We start from the raw sequence: 12,783 nt of genomic DNA on the forward strand, positions 1-12,783 counted from the left end.
TTAAATTTAATATAAAAAACTATTAAATTTTAATTTAGAGTATATTGTGTTGTGTAAATTATTTTGAGTAGGTCTATGAGACCTTTTCATTGATCTATTTTCGTGAGATGAGTCGATCTATTTCATATCCAGAATGAAAAATAAAACTTAACATAAAATAATATTAATTTTCCGTGAATCAAGTCTGATAGAAGATCTATGTCACGAAATTAATTCGTGAGACGGTCTCATATGAGTTTTTTTTATTTTTTCTTTATCTATATTTTTGTATGTTTTTCTCATGATAATACAATATAAATATATATAACTTAATATACTTAATTTTTAAAAATTAAATATTAAAAATTAATTCGATATATTATCAATATAAGATAAATATTTTTAAAAAAATCCAAATATTGGTTGTGGTTATCGGTACAAGGGTTATTTTAGGAATAAATAAATAAAAATATTAAATTTGTAGAACAACCAAAAGAATTATACTCAATAAATAATTATAACCCATTATATTCCACAAAATACGAGTGTTTGTAAAATATTATGTTTTTTAGAAGCGATTAAATTCAAAGATTATGAAGAGTAGAGAAAAATCAAAATGGTGTTTTGTTTGAAAATAAAAATGAAAGACCAGACATTTTCGTAATGGATGAATAAATTCTCACACTAACTTTTTAATATAATAAAAAAAATTTCTTTATTAGATAACCCATATATCTCTCTCCGTTTTATTTAAATGAGTAAGGATAATTTTGGAAATATTGAGAGTAAGAGTATGAAAAGAACTGTAATTTATTTCTCGAAATATAATAATTACTTTCGAATAATCAGCACGAGATAAGCTTAGTGACTTTAATTAAATTGAGCATAAGTAGAAGTAAAATCTGAGATTAACAAACACCTAAAACTTACATTTTTTAAAGTAAAAAATGAATAACCTTTTTTTTTCCCTAATAATTGCAAACACTCTAATTACTATTATAAATTCCCAATACTTCTTACATTAATTCACTTCACTCGAAAAAAAATTATAATGAAATGACAGAGTATAGATATTGTCAACATCACCAGTTGTAAATTAAATAGGGGCAGAGCATGCACGTGTTAATTAATATTGCATGCCGGTTGATAGATATACAAATGACCACTCGATGCATGTTAATTCTTGATGCATATATACATACAATCAGAATAGTCGATTTAAGCAAGAAATAATATACAAACATTTCACAATTTCAAAAGTTTGTTGGCTGATATATCTAAATTACAAGGATTGCGATGGAATAAGACGCAAGGCTTTGTAAATTTCAACCAGTACATCACAATTTCATAAGTTTTGCTGGCAAAGATTTACTAAAAATTCACAACTTAGTTTGCTTCTCATTGATTTTTCTCCATTTTCACTCTCTTTTGGCAGATGCCATGAAGTTGTTCAAGCCCAAGCAAACATACCTCAAGTTTCTTCGTCGTCTCGCTCCATATGTAACATCGCCTGGTTTTTGACACGAAAATAGAATTTGGACACGAGGGTTTAGTAGAACTCTGCGAGGGAGTGTTGACTCATCAATCATCATGCATTTCAAAATTTGTAGGAAACGCCTGCAACCGAGAAAACCTTTAGGATGACATTCAGAAGAAAAGGTTATCTTCCACGAAGTTATAATTTAAACCTCCAGAATGACAATTAAAAGAAATGGATATTTAACACTAGACTTCCAAATGTTATTTCACGAACTTTCCACCTCTCACACAACATATCAAAGGCAAAATCAAGAAAATTCATGAATACATGTTATAGCAAATACAATGTCAAGCAATCAAAATGAAATGCGAGCATGCACGTGATGAGAGAAAGGAGAATGTGTTACCAGAGGGATGATGCATGCGCTTCCTTCTTTGCACTTGCACTAGCGATTCTTGCGACTGTCGCATCCCCACACCGAAAATTGAGGAAAATGAATGGGATTCTTAATCTTCCCATCGTTTGTTTTCTTCAAGCCCATACATTCATTTACCTCCAATAAAGTTTCGGAATCACGCCATAGTTTAATAATGTGGAGATTCTCTTCTTGAGTTGATCTCTGCAAAATGATTCGAGATGCATAACCTTTTCTTCTCATCTGAAGACATATTTCTAACGGGTTATTTTCTGTGAGGGTAACCAAGTATAACCACCCTTTGTCAGACAAAATCTTGTCGGCAACAGACAAGATTCTATCGATAACATTACGCCCATTTTCCCCTCCGGCCCAAGATGAGGTGATACCAGAACACCCAACTTCCTCTTCTGGTGTCGGCACATAAGGTGGGTTCACAACCAAAACATCCACCAATCTATTTAAGCGTTTCACAAGTCCAGACGCGATATCCGTAATCACCAGTTCCGCATGACAGCCGTGTGCTTGTATAGTCTCCTGAGTGACTCTCACTGCATGGGGATTGATGTCGGTGGCTATGTAGTAGGCACTAGGGGCATCGCTTCCCAGTAGAAGAGCCAAGGATGCAATAACATAGCCACTACCGCAACCAATTTCCATGCATATAGAAGGTTGGTGTTCTAATAAGTTGGTTCTATCAGCCAGCAGTGCATCGACTAATGCAAATGAATCATCACATGGATCATAAACTTCAGGATGCGAGCTCACCAGGCGGATTTGAGCAATTTTGGGGATCATTTTGCACACAAACTGAAGAAATACAGAACTGTTAGGGCCCCTAAGAGTGATTAAAAATTGTTATAATTGACATTGCAGCTTCCTTGCATCATAAGGACCTTCAAATAAATAAAGAATGAGATGGGGGTCACTTTATCCTTACAATTCTTTCACTCGAAACATACTAGAATCCATCTTTTGATATCCAGAAGTCCCAAGCATCACATATTTTACCAGAACGAACGCATATTTAAACTTCTGACAGATTTTACAGCTTCAAAACAAAAGGTAAAGCTACACTTTTTATATCGTTAAATTACAGAAGCTTTTCATTTAACATTTACCGACTGATGTTGCAGCTTTCTTGCATCACAAGGACCTTCAAATAAATAACAGAACGGGATGGGGGTTCACTATATCCTTACAATCTTTTTCACTCGAAACATAATAAAATCCATGTTTTGATGTCCAGAAGTCCCAAGCATCACATATTTTACCAGAACAAACGCATACTTAAACTTCTGACAGATTTTTTAGCTTCAAAACAAAAGGTAAATCTACGCTTGTTAAATCGTCAAGTTACAGAAGTTTTTCATCATTTAATGACACAAAATTTAGAAACTAAAAACACTTGACCAAAGAAGCTGCAAACCATCCAAATCATGGTTGGCAAATGATCTGTCCCACATTATATTGATGGATAAAAAATAAAATGGGGAAAAAGTGAATCAAACAGCATAATACAGAATAAAGATTAGATAATCCCATCCAGCTATTAGACAACAACATAGTCCAGAATAAAACAAGTAAAGCTAAAGTTAGCAGTTTTTTCCTAAGAACTTTGAACAATCAAGAGATCGTAAGAATTTGACATGTACCAAGAAACTGTCCCCCACTACATTTTACAAGATGTACTCTTAAAAATTGTAGCTTTTATCATTCTTCGGATCAACCATCCCCTCCCTCATATATATTAAATATATTTATTTATTTATATCTATTTTTTTTTCTCATTCAAACAATGTAAATTGTGTTCTGATTCCATATTGGCTCCGCAAGTTACTAGGGAGAAGCTAATTTACATTGTGTTCTGATTCCATATGAGCACCGCAAGTTACTAGGGAGTGGCTAATAAGTTGAGGGTCTCCCAATCTAAAAGGCCAATATTTTGGATTTTGGCTCTACTCTTTAACTTATGATCTAATATTGGAGCTCTGCTTGAGTATCGACATGGGCACATGGCAGAAGAACTAACCTGGCGATGTGGGGAAGGTAACACATAGTGTAATTATTGGTTATGTATCTTGTATCCACATAACAAGCCGAGTTAAGTTGCATGCACCAAATATTGACACGGTCATAAAAGCTATTCAAAGCAGGGTATCTTAGACTTCATTCTCAAGGGAAAGGCGATGTTGTGATCTCGTATCTGTTCTGTGTGCTAGTCTTTCGGGTTTGGAAGATCCTCTTTGCAAGCAATAACAGAGTGCTAATAAGTTTATGGGCTCTCCCATGCTAGTGTTTTAGATTTGGGTGGTTTCTTCCACTGATGGCCTAATATTTACTCAAAAGCTTTTGCTTCTAATTTTTCTCATCAAAATTTAGGCTTCACTGCAACTTCAAAGTCCCTAAAATTATGGGATAACCATAGGAAACCAACTAAGTTCGGTTAAATTCAATAAAATATAAGCTTTACGACAAAATATAATCCTCAGTCTAGATTACAACCAAGATATCTTCCTAAATTTTTGCAGAAACGAAATGAATTTCTATCCTGAAACATTTTATGCGATGAAATTGACCTGAAATCAATAAAGGCAACCATAAAAATGCACGTAATTGGGAAAACGAGGGATAAAATGGAAGATAAAAGGAAGAAAAAATCAATGAAAAGTTTGATGCAACGGTTTCTTACCGATCAGATATCAGATAGAGACTAAAGGCGTCGCCAAAAAAGACGGGGACGACGACGGCGACGGCGCCTAAATTGGAGACGGCGAAGAGCGGCGGCCGCCTATTATAAGGATTTCTCGTCAAGCAATCGAGACAGTCATAATTGGGTTGAACGTTAAAAGGCAAATAAAATAAAATAGCGCATAACAAAAACATGCACACAATTTTGGGCTGAAAATAGTGTTGGATCAGCCTCCAAGTCCAGGCCCACTCGAGATGTAATTTGAGTCCAAATACACATGACGTCACATAAATGACGATTTTTTAGGCATTAATTGTTTAAATAATATATATATATATATATATATAAAAGTTGTTGTATATGATTATTGAGATATAATTTTGAATTAAAGTATAATGTTATCTACTATTCAGATTCTTTTATTGTACTCTATCTATGTTTGGTTTGAATTATAGGATAATCGTAGGATGTGTAATCAAATAAAAAGTAATTATTTTATAAGGATAAATAATAGAGTGATAGATTATATGATTTTAACAAGATATATTAACTTTTTTGTGATGTCCGAAATACTTGTGCTATTTTTTTATTTTTTCCCCTTATTAAAATTGAATTTAACAAGATATTTTATTTCTCAAAATAAAACCAATTTTTATTACTGTTTTAACAAATATTTTATGAATCGTTCTTTTCATTTTCATTAATCATAAATATTGAATCGGTTTTTAACCATCTTTGTTTTTTGCTAAATAAAATTATGAATAAAACTAAAAAAAATTATTATATTTTAAAATAAAAACAAATTTGTTTTATTGACAAGAGAAAGGATTTGATTTGTTGTTATAAGTGAAAGAAATCTTTTTGTTACTTTTTTTTTTCTCAATAAACAATATCTTATATTAATGATTTTGTTTTTATAGTGATCTCTTGAAGTAGCCTAAAAGTTATTTTATATTTAGTCCAGATTTAAAATCTAATATCTGAGATCTATCTATATTATTCGGGATCTATATATATTCCCGAAGAATATAGATTTAATGTGTTTCGCAAGAATTTCTCTTACGAGATGAAGCTTAACATCAATGTGTTTTGACCTCTCGTGGATCACTTGATGCTTGCATTGATGGATATCAATTTGGCTACCACAATGGACTGTAACCTGATCATGTTCTATGCCAAGCTCAGTAATCAGCCCCTTCAACCAAATTGCTTCTTTAATCCCCTCAGTGATGGCTATATATTCTGCTTTGGTTGTTGAGAAGGCTTCCACTGATTGCAGTATAACTTTCCAACATATTGTTGTTCCGAACAGAGTGAAGACGAAACCAGTGAGTGACTTTCTTGTGTCCAAGTTGTCTGCAAAGTCAAAGTCTGCAAATCCAACCATTGGATACATTATGTCCTTCGGTTTCTTGAATGATAGGCCAATTTTGGTGGAGCCTTTGAGTTATATTAGCATCCATTTAAGAGGTTCCCAATGAGCCTTCCCCGAGTTGGCAATAAAACTTGGTAACACTAATGGCATAAGCTATATCTGGCTTACTGCATACCATCCCATACACAATACTTCCTACTCCACTTGCATATGAAATGTTGTTAATTTATTCTCTCTCTGAGCCACTAGAAAGAGATTGTACTGTTGACAACTTCAAATGATGTCCCAGTGGAGTAGTTACTGGTTTTGCCTCTTGCATATTGAACCTGACCAGGACCTTCTCAAGGTGTGTTTGTTGGCTAAGGAACATGCTTTGGTTCTTTCTTTTTCTATGAATTTCCATGCCCAAAATCTTCTTGGCAGGTCCTAAATCTTTCATTTCAAACTCAGAGTTCAATTTCCTTTTAAGATCCTCAATGGCAGTCTTATTCACACTTGCTATGAGCATATCGTCTACATAAAGGAGAAGATATGTCTTAGTGTGATCTTGCTCGTCTTTCTAGTAGACACAACTGTCAAAAGAACTTCTTTGGAAGTTTATCCTCATCATATAAAATCATCCAACTTCCTATACCATTGTCTAGGACTTTGTTAAGTCCATACAATGATTAATTATCATAAAACTTGAGTCAAACACATGATGTTACAAGTATGTTGAATCTCATCTTTAACACCGAACATTTCATGAATGGCGATGGTTTTTAAAATTTATTAATTCTTGTTGGCTCGACTCATTTAATTTTCTTCATTGTATTCAAAAGTTTTTACCATTTCGAGGAGTTGAATGGCCTATGATAAGATTTTATCAAGGATTATTTCAGCCAGTATTACCTTAATTAACTATGGCCAATATTTGAGAATCAAGCGATGTCTTTCTTACACGAAGACAACAAAAAACTTGTCCAACCCCTCTCTCTACATACGGTGAAAAAAAAGAGGGTAAAGAAAACGTTTTAAAAACCTGACGTGCGCGAAGATATGTAGATCCACGTAATGCTGAAAGATCACAACGACGGGCAAATCTACGAAATTAATACGAAAAAATGTTAGTACTAAGTAAAAAAACCGAAACTACGAAAAAATCGATAGAGTTTCGGTACTACCAGAAAAGGCGAAAATCGCTGAAGAAAATGCCCGTGAACCACATACATAGAATCATAGCGACGGTTTTCGTGAGTCACCGTCGCCTATAGCGACGGTTTTTAAAAAACCGTCGCAGGTTTAGCTCAGCGACGATTTGAGCACAACCGTCGCTATTGGCGACGGTATAAAAAACCGTCACAATTAGCGACGGTCTAATATTGTATTCCTCCCCCGCATATGTTTAGCGCCTGTTAGTAGGCGACGGTTTATCCTATCGCTGATCCAACTTTTTTTTTAGTAATATAGAAATTATAATTACAAAAAATAGAGCCTCAATTGATGAAGATTTGTAAATATTTACATAATATTGTATCAATAATAGATTAAATGTGATATTTAATATAATTAAAATATAAACATCTCAACGAATAATCAAATTTTGAAAGAAGTAGCTCAAATATGGGGTCGTGCAGAGAAAAGATAAGCAAATCAAAGAAATAGAAAGAGAAAAATAATTCGGATAAATTGAATCACAAAAATTCTTGTGAGATGGTCACATGTTTTAATTTTGTGAGAGTGATCACAAAAAGACATACTTCAATTGAATTGGTTTAGATTTTGAATTGTGATTTCATTATTTTATCTTTATTTGAACAATTTTTAAAAATCTGTAAAAAAAATGGACATGCAACCCCACCCACCTCCCATCCCCAAGACAAGGGGGTTTGGTGCAACCCCAGCTGTACCCTTTGCCCTGTCCCAGATTAAAATTGCAGATAATACAAACAATGAAGTACTTCAAATATAAAATTATAGTGTAATTGAAATAATCACACTATGATTTCATATCCACGTTGTTAAGATTCAGTGAGAACAATTAAAGTGTGCCTTACACAGACATGTCAGAACAGGTTAGTGGGCGATCTGGGCGGCTTTTTCAGCGGTTGAAAAGTTATCAACCCCACCTATTTTAGATGGCGAGGCGGATTGGTCCAGTGGACCTAGTCAATTTTATGTGTAATTCGACGAGTTAGGAAATTGTCAGCCCAACCCATCTATTTTATATGATAGAGCGGGACGAACAGACGAGTTTAACTCATTCTGACATCTTTTGGGATGACCATCCAACAACAGTTACAATTTTGAATTCTGTAGTTGCTATGTCAATGGAGAGTTATGAGAGATAACGAGATAGTTATGAGGGGTGAAATATCAGTTGACACTCAGTATTTCACCCCTATGAATAAACCGGCAAATGATATGCTACTTATACTGACACTACTCCAAGATACATTTAATTAAGAGTGGAGATTTATCGATATATATAAGGTCTATAATTTTTTAATAGATCTCACAAATATTGATAATTCTCTATCCGTAACTAAATAATTGGAGTCGTGCCCGTAAAAATAGCATAAAATTTTCAGAATAAACCCACGAATTATTGGAAGACAGTACATAAATTACCGCAAATACACAGTATATCAGTATAATTCAGCAGAACAACTCTCGAATCAGCTTTGGAAATTGCAAAACAGCTTTCGCGAATTTTCAGACTTCTGAGACTAGATTAAGTGGGATTTATTATTTAACATTTGTATATGAATTAAAAACCCGACCAACATTAGTTTTATACGATGAAAATAAGAATTTATGTGTACAACTGAATAGTAATGAACTGATAATAAGAAAATATGTTACGAGCAATTTATGAGATAATGTTTTGGATAATGAAAATACTCAATGCATTGTGAACTAACATTTATATGCAGTCGAACCAAATCAGAGCAGAGGTACACAAAGCTAATCAGAATCGTATCAGATCAGATAAGAAATCTGAAAACTTGATATATTTGAAAAAATAATGAATGAATGTATCATATCATAGCACTGAAGATGAGAAGATCCTTGAACATGAGGAAATTGAATTCTGCATCAACAGAAAAGCACTCAAGTCAGATCAGAATACCGAAGAGTTTAAGACCAAAAAAGGTTATCTAATAAGACTCGATAGTTTGTAGAAAGTGTTTTTTTCACGAGGGTTTGAAGAAAGTTGATTGAGCACAATTTGGACTGACATTTAGCTAGAATCTTTCCAAGTGTTCAAAATCAGATAAGATTAGTCCGAGATCACAACAATGAAGAAACATGATAGTTGATTGTGCTTAAATATAGATTACAATATTAATATATTTACATAAAACTAACTCTTTCAAATCATCTAGATTACAACAAGATAGAGTGAATAAAATGAAAGCACAAAAATTATCCTCAATGATCATATAGAAATGTTCAGCGTGTGCAACACAGCTTGATATGAATTTTTATGATGAAAGATTGTGGATTCTTGAAAGTTTTTGCAATGGATCGGTAGTCATTAAACGTCGACTTCTTTGATATCTTTACAAGTGTTGTTTCCAACATTAACATTTTTCTTAACGGTACGCAAATGTATTGATTCACAGAACCGTGGTGCTTGAGCTGCTCTGCGGTTTAAAAGATTTGAGTTGCACCATTACCACTAGCTATAGCTTTTGGTAAAGCGGTAAGCACTCGGTCCTACAATTGATATCAGAGCCAAGGTCACGGGTTCGATTCTCATTGATCGCAAGGAATGCAACCATTACTAATATGCTGTTGCTATTTAATTTCTATTCAGATGTGAATTATATTAGTTTTTTATGTTGTATTTCAGATTATTAATTAAACAAATACTTCGTTGTATTGTCTCCTCAAATCTTTGAGATAAATCAGACTTATTTTTCGATTTTAATGAATTATTATTTTGGTTATGTGTTCTTATTCCTGAGGCTCGTCGGATTTGGGTTGTTAAACTTGAATTTGGCGCTGGCATCACCCGCCCCGGGCGTTGGGCGTGACATCTCTATCCTCATAGTTGGTTTAGCAGCTGATGAAGAATATTCTTGATCAAAACCAATATATCGAACAACTTAGATTGATTCTAAGTGCGGAAGATGTTCGAACAGATGTGGTGAATGTAAAATAAATCGATAAGCTATAAGATTAATAATATACAAACTGGTGAATAAAATAATAAAATGGTGAGTGCAAGAATCACAAGTATAAAACTGATAAATTTCTTCATGAAGTCACTCGAGACGACAAGTCCCACTAATCTACAACCGATCATTTAGACGACAAGCCCGATGATTCATCAATTAACTTCTACGACTTCTTCTTCATGTACTGAATGTTGAAGTGGTTTGAACACTGATGATCCTTGAATGATTTGATACAATATTGACGCGTGTTTGATGTTCGAATTATCCTTAGAAGAGCTTGATTGACGAGTAATGTGAGTAATATACTGGATGTTTCTCTTCTTGAGAAAGTGGATATCCATGATGATTCGAGATTTTTAATTTTGTGATCCTTTGAATGATGTTATTGAAAATCATTTGTGCTCCCAACCATAATTCCTTCTATATATATTGATGTTTTTCCACCGTCATAATTGATCTTCTCAATCCATTTATATTGTTTTATGAAAAAACTGTAGCACTTCTTGTCTTTTCTCTATAGCCATATCAATTTCTTTTGGTCATTTTGTGTTAATAGTTAGTTGGTTGTGTCGTTAATAGTTATCTTGCCTGTCGTTTAGTTTTGAAATTGATGTATGTTCAAAGATAATCAGTTCTTTGGTTACGTCAAAACATAGAATCATATCATATATAATATTGGAGTCATTTGAAATGTACTGTAATTATTAAAATTATATTAATATGTATTTGAAATCCCTTGTCATGGATATATATCATATATAGGATACCATTGTTCAAAACTAAATGAAGTATTTGAAATCCCTTGTAATGCTCCATTTATCATTATTATTATTATTAAGTCAAAAACTTGTGTGAGACGGTCTCATATGTCGTATTTTGTGAGACGGATCTCTTATTTGGGTCGTCCATAAAAAAATATTACTTTTGTGCTAAGATTATTATTTTTTATTGTGAATATCGGTATAAGGTTGACATGTCTCAGAGATAAAGATTCGCAAGACCGTCTCACAAGAGATCTACTCTATTATTAATTTTATTTCAAGTCCACTCCAACCTAGTGACTTAAAATGCATGAAATTCATGTATAAATAAATCCAAACTGATCAACATCTTAATGATGATGTGTTCTCCGTATTAACCTTGCATTTAGATTGAGGTATTTGAAATCATCAAATCCATTTGATTGTTTGTATAAAATTATATTTAATGAATTTCAAATCCACCATTTATTAAATCAGTAAATCAAATCATTTTATCCGAATTAAACTATTTAATCTAAATGCAACCTAAGAAACATCTAAATTTCGCCAAAATTAGTCACAAAATTTTTTATTTTTCATAAATAGTACTTTGGTTGAATGCAAATTTCCTATTAGACTTCTGACAAGATTAATTAACATAATTACATTGCGATAACAACATAAATTGCCAGCTCTTTGCAAGCACATTATACAAAAGTTAATTAGCAGACAATCTTGGAATCTGTTTTATATATATATATATATATATATATATATATTATATGGTTTTCGATATTTGATTTACATTATTATATATATGTTCATGTTTGGCTGGCAATTTTATTCGTTTCACGTCCTAATTTGTGTTAATTAAGTTTAGGACACGCCCACCAAACGTGTTAACACTTTATTAATTTAGATTAGTCATTAATTAACAAACAAATTACATTTAACCTAAAATATTGTAAGTGATTTGGTCTTTATTTAATTGTATGTCTTGAAAATAACAATACGCTAACACGTGTATCTTTTTTTAATGCATGATTGCACGACTCTATAATCTGTCTGTATTTAATAAACTATATAAAATATTATAATTGTCTTAGTTGTCAAGATATGATACTCAAATAATAAATAATTGGAAAAAAAAATAATGTTGATTTGGTATGATTTTTTACTAATTACATATTGGTCATGATGTAATAAAGCTTTAATTAAAATATTGTTTTGAGTTCGATATGCAATATCATGAAACCATAGCTCATGTTATGACAATTTTCATCTTTTTCTTGCAAAATATGTATTTGAGAAATCGAAATTTTATGTATTTACGCTAAAAAAATTGTTTACGATTTTATGTGTTATTTAATATATTGATTGAGTTTTGATGATTAAGATTATAATAGAATCTGAAAACACTTACCCGTTTGAAATTTTAAAATTTTATGTAAAAAAATATATAAATTATATTAAAATTAAATTTTTAGTGACGATTTTATATAAAATTGCATTTGGATTGTAGTATTTGTAACGACCCATTACAGGCCCAGTGGACCGCCCATACGGCCCACTGCCCCGATCGACCCAAGGCTATCCCGATCTTGGGCTCCCTCAAAGGGGCCTTTTCTCTCACGGGCTTTCCATAGGCGTCGTACGGGTTACTCATAGAACTCCTCCAGCCCATGAACTGGAGTCTGTGCCTTCCCAGGATCGAACCTAAGACCACATGGATATATAGGTACTTAGCACAATCCTGGTACCAATTGAGCTAAGTACCTATATATCCATGTGGTCGCCTTTTATTGTAACGACCCATTACAGGCCCAGTGGACCGCCCATACGGCCCACTACCCCGATCGACCCAAGGCTTTCCCGATCTTGGGCTCCCTCAAAGGGGCCTTGTAAGGCCCGAGAATTTGATTACCGTAATCAGAAA

The 12,783-nt window shown here is 33.0% G+C and overlaps 1 protein-coding gene across 3 annotated transcripts; it reads right to left on the bottom strand.

Moving 5' to 3' along the window:
- Positions 1-1,174: 1,174 nt before the first annotated feature.
- LOC142555240 (uncharacterized) lies at positions 1,175-4,887 on the bottom strand. 3 transcript variants are annotated; one of them, XM_075666012.1, is made up of 3 exons: positions 4,567-4,887; positions 1,866-2,770; positions 1,175-1,596 (listed from the first exon to the last, which is right to left on the bottom strand). In XM_075666012.1, the coding sequence occupies exon 2, from the start codon at positions 2,670-2,672 to the stop codon at positions 1,905-1,907; it is 768 nt and encodes a 255-aa protein (XP_075522127.1). In that variant the 5' UTR covers positions 2,673-2,770; positions 4,567-4,887; the 3' UTR covers positions 1,175-1,596; positions 1,866-1,904. The 3 variants fall into 3 exon arrangements, with proteins under 3 accessions (XP_075522127.1, XP_075522126.1, XP_075522125.1); XM_075666011.1 differs by having other exon boundaries at positions 1,866-4,453; XM_075666010.1 differs by having other exon boundaries at positions 1,866-2,684; positions 4,567-4,886.
- Positions 4,888-12,783: the final 7,896 nt, after the last annotated feature.

Source organism: Primulina tabacum, chromosome 9 (assembly GCF_025594145.1).
Source record: "Primulina tabacum isolate GXHZ01 chromosome 9, ASM2559414v2, whole genome shotgun sequence".
Classification (NCBI taxonomy): domain Eukaryota; kingdom Viridiplantae; phylum Streptophyta; class Magnoliopsida; order Lamiales; family Gesneriaceae; genus Primulina; species Primulina tabacum.